This window comes from Dreissena polymorpha, chromosome 1 (genome assembly GCF_020536995.1).
Source record: "Dreissena polymorpha isolate Duluth1 chromosome 1, UMN_Dpol_1.0, whole genome shotgun sequence".
NCBI classification, from domain to species: domain Eukaryota; kingdom Metazoa; phylum Mollusca; class Bivalvia; order Myida; family Dreissenidae; genus Dreissena; species Dreissena polymorpha.
This window is the reverse complement of record NC_068355.1, coordinates 148,938,227-148,950,918: the sequence shown is the minus strand read 5'-3', so window position 1 is coordinate 148,950,918 and position 12,692 is coordinate 148,938,227. Positions and strand designations below refer to the sequence as shown.

At 36.7% G+C, this 12,692-nt stretch overlaps 1 protein-coding gene across 9 annotated transcripts in view; it reads right to left on the bottom strand.

Annotated features, from left to right (window-relative positions):
• Window positions 1–12,692, bottom strand: part of LOC127855107 (muscle M-line assembly protein unc-89-like) — a 190,624-nt gene that overhangs the window by 38,649 nt on the left and 139,283 nt on the right. For 5 of the 9 annotated variants that reach the window (XM_052390478.1, XM_052390517.1, XM_052390486.1 and 2 more), the window contains exons 10-13: window positions 11,916–12,200; window positions 11,331–11,630; window positions 10,795–11,082; window positions 8,728–10,565 (exon numbers count right to left, since the gene is read on the bottom strand). In XM_052390478.1, the coding sequence (XP_052246438.1) occupies window positions 8,728–10,565; window positions 10,795–11,082; window positions 11,331–11,630; window positions 11,916–12,200 (2,711 nt within the window). The remainder of the gene's footprint in view (window positions 1–8,727; window positions 10,566–10,794; window positions 11,083–11,330; window positions 11,631–11,915; window positions 12,201–12,692) is intronic. The other 4 variants (XM_052390510.1, XM_052390504.1, XM_052390534.1 and 1 more) reach the window with 4 other exon arrangements.

Here is a 12,692-nt window from a genome sequence, read left to right as displayed (position 1 = left end):
AATTATTTTATATACAGGTATTTGGCACACATAAAAAGTGACTAAAAAACATCAACTTACTTTATGAACGCGTCAGAAATAAATATCCACCTAATTCACAAGACTCCCTTGCAATCTATCAAAAGAATGCACACCACCCTACTACCTGTCTCCTACACAATTCCTAACCAACTTCCTGGAAATACTACCAGAAAAAGTTCCAGGAAGTTTTTGGCATATGTTACAGTAAAGGTATGCAGGATAGCAAGACTGGTGGTGACTTGGCTCTATGTGAATATGTGTGTAATTAATGAACCAGTCTAAGACAACCAGGTAGATAAGAACTGTTGGTTCAAGTCAAGCACTTTTGTCAGATTCAGAGGCTCTCCCTGACCTGTATAGGGCCATAGCTTACTGAAGAAACATACTTCACAATTTTCATAGTTCTTAGTGTTAGTGTTCTTTAAAGTTTTAATGAAAACTTGTAGAAGCTTTCAGATAATGGTAACTATGGTCAATATTGAGTGGTGAGTAATAATAGTTATAGTATCATGCACTTTCTACCCTATCTTTAATTACATCATGCAGTTTTATTTAAAATCCTTTCAATACTATCACCGTTTTGTTGAGCACAACAAAATAACCAAAGGCTAATTACTCTCCATTCAATTATTCTTGTAATTGTACTTTGCAATTCCTCTCATAACCTTAAAATGGTTTATAACAAGAATTGTTATTTGAATCCTTCATTTTGTTATGTGTTTCATAAAAAGATATTTCAGTTTATATTTATGCTCTGTACAAGAAACATTCGTCATGGGCAATAACTCTAAAAGTATTAAAGAGAGAAGTGGTTCTGTTTTGATAAACAGAGTACCGGTAGCTGCTACTGGGGCGTTACTCATAACCAGCAATCCAAGGCTTTCTAGAAGCAAACATCAACAAGAGGGCCAAGATGGCCCTAGTTTGCTCACCTGAGAGGAGTCGGTTCATTCAATCTTTACCAAATGTCAAACTTGACCTAGATATTGTCCAGACAAACATCCTGGTCAAGTTTCATCATTTTTTCATTTGCGAGTCATGATCAATGTACCTATGAAGTTTCATGATCCTAGGCGTAATTCTTGAGTTATCATCCGGAAACCATTTTTCTAAGTTAAGTCACCGTGACCTTGACAGCCATTGTGTGAATACGTTTTTTGGCACTGTGACCTTGACCTTTGACCTAGTGACCTGATAATCAATAGGGGTCATCTGCGAGTCATGATCAATAAACCTATGAAGTTTCATGAACCTAGGCATAAGCGTTCTTGAGTTATCATCCAGAAACCATTTTACTATTTCAGGTCACCGTAACCTTGACCTTTGACCTAGTGACCTGAAAATCAATAGGGGTCATCTGCGAGTCATGATCATTGAACCTATGAAGGTTCGTGATCCTAGGCCTAAGCGTTCTTGAGTTATCATCTGGAAACCATTTTACTATTTCGGGTCACCATAACCTTGACTTTTGACCTAGTAACCTGAAAATCAATAGGAGTCATCTTCGAGTCATGATTAATGTACATATGAAGTTTCATGATCCTAGGCATAAGTGTTCTTGAGTTATCATCTGGAAACCATTTTACTATTTCTGGTCACCGTGACCTTGACCTTTGACCTAGTGACCTGAAAACCAATAGGGGTCATCTACGAGTCATGATCAATGTACCTATCAAGTTTCATGATCCTAGGCCTAAGCGTTCTTGAGTTATCATCCGGAAACCATTTTACTATTTCGGGTCATCATGACCTAGACCTTTGACCTAGTTACCTGAAAATCAATAGGGGGTATCTGCGAGTCATAATCAATGTATCTATGAAGTTTCATTATCCTAGGCATAAGTGTTCTTGAGTTATCATCCGGAAACCATTTTGCTGCTTTGGGTCACCGTGACCTTGACCTTTCACCTAGTGACCTGAAAATCAATAGGGGTCATCTGCAAGTCATGATCAATGTACATATGAAGTTTCATGATCCTAGGCATAAGCGTTCTTGAGTTATAATCCAGAAACCATTTTACTATTTCAGGTCACCATGACCTTGACCTTTGACCTAGTGACCTGAAAATCAATAGGGGTCATCTTCAAGTCATGATCAATGTACCTATGAAGTTTCATGATCCTATGCATAAGCGTTCTTGAGTTATCATCTGGAAACCATTTTACTATTTCGGGTCACCATGACCTTGACCTTTGACGTAGTGACCTGAAAATCAATAGGGGTCATCTACAAGTCATGATCAATGTACCTATGAAGTTTCATGATCTTACGCCTAAGCGTTCTTGAGTTATCATCCGGAAACCATTTTACTATTTCGGGTCATCTTGACCTTGACCTTTGACCTAGTGACCTGAAAATCAATAAGGGTCATCTACGAGTTATGATCAATGTACCTATGAAGTTTCATGATCCTAGGCCTAAGCGTTCTTGAATTATCATCCGGAAACCATTTTACTATTTCGGGTCACCGTGACCTTGACCTTTGACCTAGTGACCTGAAAATCAATAGGGGTTATCTGCGAGTCATGATCAATGTATCTATGAAGTTTCATGATCCTAGGTATAAGCATTCTTGAGTTATCATCCGGAAACCATTTTACTGCTTTGGGTCACCGTGACCTTGACCTTTGACCTAGTGACCTGAAAATCAATAGGGGTCATCTGCGAGTCATGATCAATGTATCTATGAAGTTTCATGATCCTAGGCATAAGTGTTCTTGAGTTTACTCCGGAAACCATTTTACTATTTCGGGTCATCGTGACCTTGACCTTTGACCTAGTGACCTGAAAATCTGTAGCTGTCATCTGCGAGTCATGATCAATGTACCTATAAAGTTTCATGATCCTTGGCATAAGCGCTTTTGAGTTATCATCTGGAAACCATCTGGTGGACGGACGGACATGAGCAAAACAATATACCCCTCTTCTTCAAAGGGGGGGGGGGGGGGGGCATAATGAGAAAACTGCCCCCCTCCCAGCAGCCATGTTATTCAACTGACCGGAACCATTTTTGAACTCAACTCTCATATCAAGGAAACAAATGTTCTGAGCAAATTTCATGAAAATTGGGCCAAAAATGTGACTTTTACTGTGTTCACATGTTTTCACAATATACATATTGAGAAAAATGCCCCGCCCACTGGCGGCCATGTTTTTTCACTGATCCCGAACATTTTCAAACTTGTCCAAGATATCAATAAAACCAATGTTTTGACCAACTTTCATGATGATTGGGCAAAAATTGTGACTTCTAGAGTGTTTACAAGGTTTCTCTATAGCCAAATAGGGAAAACTGCCACTATATACATATAGAGAAAAATGCCCCGCCCACTGGTGGCCATGTTTTTTCACCGATCTCGACCATTTTCGAACTCGTCCGAAACATCAATTGAACCAATGTTTTGACTAACTTTCATGATGATTGGGCAAAAATTGTGACTTCTAGAGTGTTTACAAGGTTTCTCTATAGCCAAATAAGGAAAACTGCCCCGCCCACTGGCGGCCATGTTTTTTAACGGATCGGAACCACTTTTGAACTCAACCAAGATATCATTAACACAAACATTTTGACAAAGTTACATGAAGATTGGGCATGAAATGTGACTTCTACAGTGTTTACAAGGTTTTTCTTTTTTTTTGACCTAGTGACCTAGTTTTTGACCCGGCACAACCCAGTTTCGAACTCTGCCGAGATTTCATTGGGACAAAGCTTCTGACTAAGTTTCATGAAGATGGGACAAGAAATGTGGCCTCTAGAGTGTTTACGAGCAAATGTTAACGGACGGACGGACATACGACGGACAAAGACCGGTCACAAAAGCTCACCTGAGAAATCAGGTGAGCTAATAATTGCTTTATGATGGAATGTAAGGTATGGAAAGTTATATATGCATATTGCTAAGAATATTAAACAAAAAATTAGTCATTTAGATATATTGTAACAGATACTTTCTGCATCACTCAGAAATCTCTGTTTTTTTAAGCCCCAACATTCAGACAGCCTGTGAGTCAGTATCAGGTCTGTAATCTTGATTCTGTGAGATAAAAATAATATATGATAGAACCAGGAAGCATACAGCTCTGGTAGATGATTTAACATATCTCAGCTTGTAGACAGTTGCATTCACCTGGAGTATGACCAGTGTGATGTGATGTAGTTGAAAGAAGAAAAGGAAGAACATGATGATGATTGGCACTATCTTGATCTTAGGTCATTTTCATTTGCAGAAGCAACAACCAAGAAATGGATATTCTCCATGTGATGGGTCCGGGAACTTACAAGAGATGCCTTTCTTTTGAAGAATACAATCAAAGGTGAAAACACCATGCAGCAGTCAATAAATTCAATAAATGCTTACCCCCCTACCCACCCCCCCCCCCCCCCCCCCCTACCCTATTAAGTGGCCAATTTTGTTTAACCAAGAATAATTTTATGGACCTGAATTTCAACAAGTTCAAAAGAAGGTCAACATCTAAGTGAAAATTATGTTAGGTGATATGGATGATGAGTTGATATTGTTCAAATACATTATACATGAAGGTATAAAAGCTTTGTAGAATGCATTATTGATGTTAGAATAATTGCATTATTTTGGATAAACCAACGCCTCGGAACTTCTGAATAAGTCTAAGTACAAACAATGGTTAAAGTCAAAGTAAAAATGATGCCAAGTGAGGTTGGTGCATTGAGTGTTTTAAGAAAGCACCCATTCAAGTATCGTTTATTCACTAATGTATGAATGTCTTATATTATGAATCATTTTAAGCTGTAATATGCTTAAGTGAATAAAATATTAGATCTGTTCTGTTAAAAGCTTTAGAATCGATGTTAGCCAAAATGTGTGATTAAGTGTTAACCTTTAAAGGTTGGAAGAGCTAACAAACAAATCAATGGTTATTGGTAGATGCACTGGGCATAACAAAAATACATATTTTGTAAACATTATACAAGAAAAAATACACAACCTATTATCTTTTTTGAAATTTGAAATGGGTGTGTAGCTGCAATTTTGTTGCACCGGGTAATCACAAAACTTGTGACATGTAAGATAACAAGGGCTGTTTGTAAAACATGCATGCCCCCCATATGGGCTCTCCGTTGTAGTGACAGCCATTGTGTGAATATGTTTTTTGTCACTGTGACCTTGACCTTTGACCTAGTGACCTGAAAATCAATAGGGGTCATCTGCCAGTCATGATCAATGTACCTATGAAGTTTCATGATCCTAGCCATAAGCGTTCTTGAGTTATCATCCGGAAACCATTTTACTATTTCAGGTCACCGTGACCTTGGCCTTTGACCTAGTGACCTGAAAATCGATAGGTTTCATCTGCCAGTCATGATCAATCTACCTATTAAGTTTCATGATCCTAGGAATAAGCGTTCTTGAGTTATCATCCGGAAACCATTTTACTACTTCGGGTCACCGTGAACTTGACCTTTGACCTAGTGACCTCAAAATCGATAGGGGGCAGCCACTTTTTTTCAACAGACTAGAACCATTATCAAACACATCCAAGATATTATAAGAACAAATGTTCAGACAAAGTTTCATGAAATTTGGCCTATAAATGTGACTTTTTAAGTGTAAACAAGTTTTCGCTATATCAATATTAGGAAAAATGCCCCGCCCCCTCAGGTGGCCATGTTTTTCAACCAACCGGAACCATTTTCCAACTCATCCAAGATATAATTTGAACGAATCTTATGACCAAATTTTATGAAGATTGGAAATAAATGTGGCCTCTAGAGTGCTGACAAGGATTAACTAAAGCCATATAAGGAAAAATGCCCCGCCCCCTGACGGCCATGTTTTTCACCCAACCAGAAACAATTTCGAACTCATCAAAGATTTTATTGGCACAAATGTTCTGACCAAATTTCATGATGCGGATAATAAATGTGGCCTAGAGTGTAAACAAGGAAAATGCTGACGTCCCACAATGCATGACAGACAAAAGGTGATCACAAAAGCTCAACACGAACACAATGTGCTGAAGTGAGCTTAAAGTGTTTGTGTATAAGCAACCTGTTTATTATCCCTGTGCAGTGATTGTAATTGCCCATGAAACTGAAACATTCTATAACTTTGAGAAACTTGCAAACTTAACAGAAATATGGCTATCCTGTAAAACCAAGGTGAGAGGAATATGTGCTCATCAAATCCACTGGCTTCCATGGAAACAGAAAAACACTAGAGTTGCTCTGGTATTATCTTGCTACATATCCACAAACAACAACAGAATTACTGATATATCACTGAATCTGCTATTTGTTGAAAATATTTTTACTTTGACAGGTGGTTTTTTGTGATTGATATCAAAACAGACACTTATTCAATTTAACATACTGCAGTGTTTTTTTCACCATTTTGGAAATGGGACCGGGTTCCTTTGGATTGGGAAAAATACTGTGAAACCATTTATATTCGACAGCACAAAATTTCGCCATTTTTATAAAAATGACGATTTCGTCAGCACATAAATTCGCCGATTTCTGATTTTGAATTTTATAAAAATGCGTCAGTCAATATCCGATTTGTGTGTAATACATATTCGCGATCAATCGCAGTTGCGAAAAATCGTGGTACGAATGCGGGAACACACTTGGGAATCACTGCAGGAGGTGGAGCCTGTTTGTCACATGCCAATTAACTAGTCTTTTGTTATCAAGGGACAGTAATGGACCCTCATAATATATGCCTTTCACACGTTCATTGTTATGATTAGCGGACAAGTGGGATCGAATAACCGTTAACGAGTGTTTGTAACAACAAAGCCAATTGCCAATTAGTCTTATTCTATTATTATAATTGCCATACTGATAACAATTTTATTAAAATGCTGTCGATACTGTTTTAAAACTGTTTGTGTTATACAAAAGAGGTTCCAGATTGTTAAGTGTTGTTTTTTTTCAAATAAAATGCTTTTTTATTCTGATATCATCATTAAAATTATAAAATCTATGTGTGTGTTTGTTCTTAAAAAGTAAACTACCGGTATATAAATCAATAATGTCAATAATTTAAAAATAAATAAATTGATACATATAAAATAGTAATAAGTGTGGTTAAACGCAAACAATCAAACAACAAACAGCAATTAAAATAATCTTTATTTATTTGTGATAAATACGCATGTTGATCACACATCGTCATCTTTTCATTTGGTTTATTGTCTTTCATCGGCATTCGCTGCGTGATGGCTAATATGCAACACCCCTGAAAAACACAATGCACCTAATGGGTAATAAAGTTATAAACAATTAGCGCTAATTCATTACCATTCTACATAAACGAAGTCAACGCATTCGATACAGCTGTACTGCACACGCGTTTTAAAGAAGTGTAACGTGTCAGTTAAGTACCTTGTGTAATCAACATCCCTTTGTGTCAAAACCGGATTAATCTTGATTACGAAACAGCAGTGAATGTGTGCATGGATTATGTTGGAATTTAATGCCTCATGTCTACGGTAAAGTTTTAAAATATTGTTCAACTTAGTGTTTGTTTTTGTTCAAACATAGAGCATGATTGTTCGTTAGGATCTTAAATTCGCCGATCGGTCGACTGACGAAAGTTATGAAAATTAATGCCCGACGAATAATAATGGTTTCACAGTAGTTTTGGCTTAAATTGGAAAATAAGCATTGCTGTTTTATTAACAAATGCTTAAAAATCTAGAATAAAATTGACAATTACAAATCATATTACATATAAGGTCCAAACCAAAAGCTAATTTGTATATGTAGACAAATATTTTGCAGCCCGCTGCTGCAATATAGTTCAGCAGTTTATGTCATAAAATCATGTAAGACTTTGTCCACCTTATTGTCATACAAAATGCCGTCATTTGTGTCACTTTTTATGTCATACACATTTTAATAATTAACAACATGATTACAGCAAACAAAAAAACAATTAATTAATGAAATGGATGTTATTTATTAGACATGTAAACAATAATCTGTGGAAAATGTTTGTGTGAATTAATAAAGTTTCTGGTCTGCACATACACACTGAACTGAACTAACAGTGCTCATGGAATGTTTGTGTGGGAGTGGGGTGAAAGATGAAATTCTCCACTATTGTAAATACAGAAAATACCTATCTGTGCAGAAAAAAGACTCCAATAATAATTGGGGTATTAACAAATGCTCACCATGTGTTTTTTTTTATACAAATATGCATTTGCATTTTGTATCACAGTATTATCCAAATGCAAATTATAAAAATACATAAATGTGAAAATGTTATTAGGACAAGTCCTTATTTTATAAATTCTGATATACCACTCAATCAAATGCTAAGCATGTCAAATGACTTAAAATATGTTATATATTTTTATTTGCTTGCCTGAACAAAATCACAAATATTGAGCTTTGGTAGATGCTTTATGCACACACAGTATATGAGTAACCCTTGCTAACAGACTTGCATAACTGCTGCATCTAAGCATCAACATCAGCCTTTCTCCTTATGCCTTGGAAATTCCAGATACTGTTATTGTTCATTTAATTTATTACTTGGTTTTGTATAAATAATCAGTTATTATATAAACATCCTTCAAGGACTTTTTCCTGAATAATAAGTAAGCTATTATAAACTATCACTTGAAGCTTTAATTTAGCTCCCCCGTGGAGATGCTAGGCCTGTGCTGGAAAACATGCCCCAACGAATTACATGATACAAAGGGGAATCACTCACCTGGGAATGTTGAGGAGAGAGATCAAGAGTTACATCCCCTGTCTTGTCACTGCTCTGCATGCTGGTACGGAAGGAGCCGCTTCGCTGGATTCCCATCTTCAGGGAGCTCACTGGTGTTCTCATGCTCTCATGCCGGCTCAAAGTAATTGCTTTGGCAATTATATCTGAAGGACTTTGCCTGCCCGACATGTTTGTAGTTTTTTCACTAAGAAATAATTTGGCTCGCTCAGATACAGGTGTAAGTTTTCCAGAATCTTTCTTTGGGTTAAACACTGGCGATTGTGTAGAATCTTTCTTTGGATTCAACACTGGCGAGTTAGTAGTATCTTTCAGAGCATTTGGGGATTTGTGATCAATGTTTGCTATGCCAGCACTGTTGCTCTGTTCTAGCTTAATATCGTTATGAACACTTCTTAAAGGGGTATTGATAGGAACATTGCAAGATGAGGGTTGGGTATTGTCTTCAGCAGCAGAAGCTTCCTGCAGCTCTGCCTTTGAGGTAACTGGAGGAACTGGAGGGATAAATGTTGTCTGGTTAATGCCAACTTTCCTGAGTTTTAACTGCAGCCATTCAGGCTTCTCACTTCCAGGAGTTTTGACACTTTGAGTACGGCGAATTTCATTACTTTTAAATTTCAATACAGCTTTTGGCTTTCCTAACTCTAAAGATTCTCCTGCTTTAAAATCTGTGCCAGTCTGAGCAGTTTCTGATGAACTTTTTTCCTTACTTTTAGCAAAGTTTTGGTCCTGTTTTAAAATTGTGTTTGCAATTTCATCAGCATTAACCTGCTCACTAGTCTTTCTACCTGCCTTCTCTGCAATGTTAGTATTGTCTTTTGCAGTAGTAACCTCCTGCTCACTAGTCTTACTACCTGCCTTCCCTGCAATGTAAGTATTGTCTTTTGCAGTAGTAACCTCCTGCTCACTAGTCTTTCTACCTGCCTTCTCTGCAATGTAAGTATTGTCTTTTGCAGTAGTAACCTCCTGCTCACTAGTCTTACTACCTGCCTTCTCTGCAATATTAGTATTGTCTTTTGCAGTAGTAACCTCCTGCTCACTAGTCTTACTACATGCCTTCTCTGCAATGTTAGTATTGTCTTTTGCAGTATAAGCATCAATTGTCATCTTCTTTTCAGGTTCATTGTCCTTCTGTGTTGTCTTCTTATTCATAATTTCTTCAGGGCTCTGTTTTGGCATGTTTATGGACTGTAAACTCCCAGAGCGTCGCAGTGAGGCATCTGAATTCTTTGATTTTCCCAAAATTCTCAAACTTCCTTGGCGAACAAGCATCACCCTGGATGATTGAGATCTGGCCTTTTGTTGTGTTTCTTCACTTACCTTTGGCACAAACTTGCCTGAGAATTGTTCCACTTGAGCCTGTTGAATTGTATCTTCAGAAACCTTTGCTTTATACCCTACAGTTTGCTGAACAGACACTGTCACGGGGACTTTATTTTTGTCAAGTTCTGAGCTCTCAGATGTTTTAGATTTATTCATTAAAACTTTCTCTGCTGATTGCTGCTGTAGAATGTCTGCTGAGGTCACAGGTTTAGCTTCATAATTTTTCCTAATATCATCATTATTCACACTTTTGTTCGTATTTCGGCTTGTCACTCTCTGAACTGTTTCATCGTGTAATTTACTATTGCTTAGTTCAGATTTAGACTGTTCAGTTCTAACAGTGTTATATTCAGATAAACGGACTTTGCTGGTAGCAGCATCAGTCTGTTTCTTTTCAGCACCAATATCTTTATGAGGAGGTTCACACATTGGTTCAGTAGGTTTTGGGGTTAACTTGGCTAGTTTACTAAGTGTATCTTCTTTTGGAGCAACTTTTGCTGAAATGCAAGAGGCAAACATTAAAAGTGACTTTTTGTCTTTTTTTTTTTTATTTTGCACCTCATTTGTCATTAATTGTATGTATTTATTTTATGAATTTAAAATAGATTTTACTAATTTAATGTTTTTTAACTTGCATCTTATTTTTATAATAGCTTTTGTTAATTTATTAATAAATAAATATATCATCAACATTCACAAAACACAGCCTGTATTAAATAGCTGTACCAGATACGGTGAGCTGACAGAAGGTGGTAGCCTCCCCTTTCTGGTTGGCAGCCACACACTCATATTGCCCGCAGTCCTTCACACAGCTCTTGCTGATCACCAGTTGTGCCATCCCATCTTGGTATGTCTGCTTGAAATCCAACATTGGACCAATCAGAAGGCCATTCTTACGCCAAGTGATCTCTGGAGTTGGCTCCCCTTGGACACCACACTCTAGAGTGACATCACTTCCTTCAATGGTTTCAAGGTCGGTCAGAGGCATGGTAACACAGGGAATGGAAGGAATAGCTGTCAATACAAGATCATTACATGAACAGACTTCATGTAGGATTGTTTTATGAAATAACTTATTAAGAGCTTAGATTGCTTAACATTTTTACATATTTTTCCCCATAGAATTTAGGCAAAATATCAATTAAAATGCATATCAAACTTACAGCTGCTTAGCATTTCTTGCGAACTTACAACAGTTTCAGAATTAACATTTAAAGAACTTTATTATAAATAATTGTATAAGCATAACAGTTTAAAAATACCTTGAACAACAAGCATACACTCGGCAGCAATTCTCCCCGAGGTATTTTCAGCCAGGCATTCAATCTTCCCCTTCTCCTCTAGTGTAACCTTTCTAATGACCAGCATGGCCACACGACCATCGTACGACATCCTGTGACGAGTGCCTTCAGTGACCTTGACCTTGTTGGAGAACCAGCTGATCTCAGGCTTTGGTGACCCTATGACCTCACATTCAAATATGACAGTTTCCCGCTCATCAGCAATTTGAGTTTCTGGTTTTTTCAGAAACACTGGGAAAACATCGTCCTGTGACTTGCACTCTGGTGATTATAAAATACATCATATACTAAAAAATACTCCACCACGAAAAGTAAGGTAGTGAATTTTTACACAAAAATCATACATACATATATATGATATGTATAAGTTTAGAATGTAAATCTTTAATCTTAATCTTATGGATGCAAAGAAATAAGCTCAACAGTGTTTAAAGGTGAAGTAGATTATACAATTTGTTTGACCATGAAGTTAAAAAAATTATCTAATTGTTTGACCAATATTTATAGCTTATAATATAATTAAAGGTATAAAGATTTGGCACATACCTTTAACAGTTACTTGGCATGAGGATTTGTGTTCACCATTTGCATTTTTCAAAAGACATGAATATGTTCCAAAGTCATCAATGAAAACCTCAATAATCTCAAGCTTTGCTTTTCCTTCTACGAAAGTCTGTTTGAAGTCTGCATCGTTTCTCAGCACTTTGCCATCCTTGAACCATGTGACCGTGTCTGTGTTGGCAACATCACATTCCAAACAGAGGGACTGCCCTTCACGAACACTCGCGTCAGATAGTGTGGTGATGAAGGATGGCATGTCCATGACTTTTTCTAGCAAAGTGAAAATATGCAAATTTGAGTTATTGCAAGCATGTTTATCAAGAAAGTTTTCCCTCTAGAACATTATCACTGGAAAGAATACAATGGAATATCACACAAATCACACTTATTATAATTAATTATCAAATATCATATATAGATATTTGCTGGTTTTGATAGATTGATGATTTTTATTAACGAGTGATCGTAGAAAGTAATATGTTTATATGTTTTTTTTATGATCAAAAGTGAATAACAATCAATAATCTACCAAAAAAGCAACACATTTTAATCATTTTCTTTCATTATTTTTCCAAAAATTCATCTGCATTTTTTGATCAGCAGGGATATTTCACAGGAATTATAATTTCATCTCGTTACTACACAAAGTAATTTCACAAGGAAAAGTTGAACATGAAACTGTTATCAGGAAATGTCATGATAATCATTTGAAAAAGGGAATGTGAACATGTCTTATGGAGAAGAATGTGGGGAAACATGTCT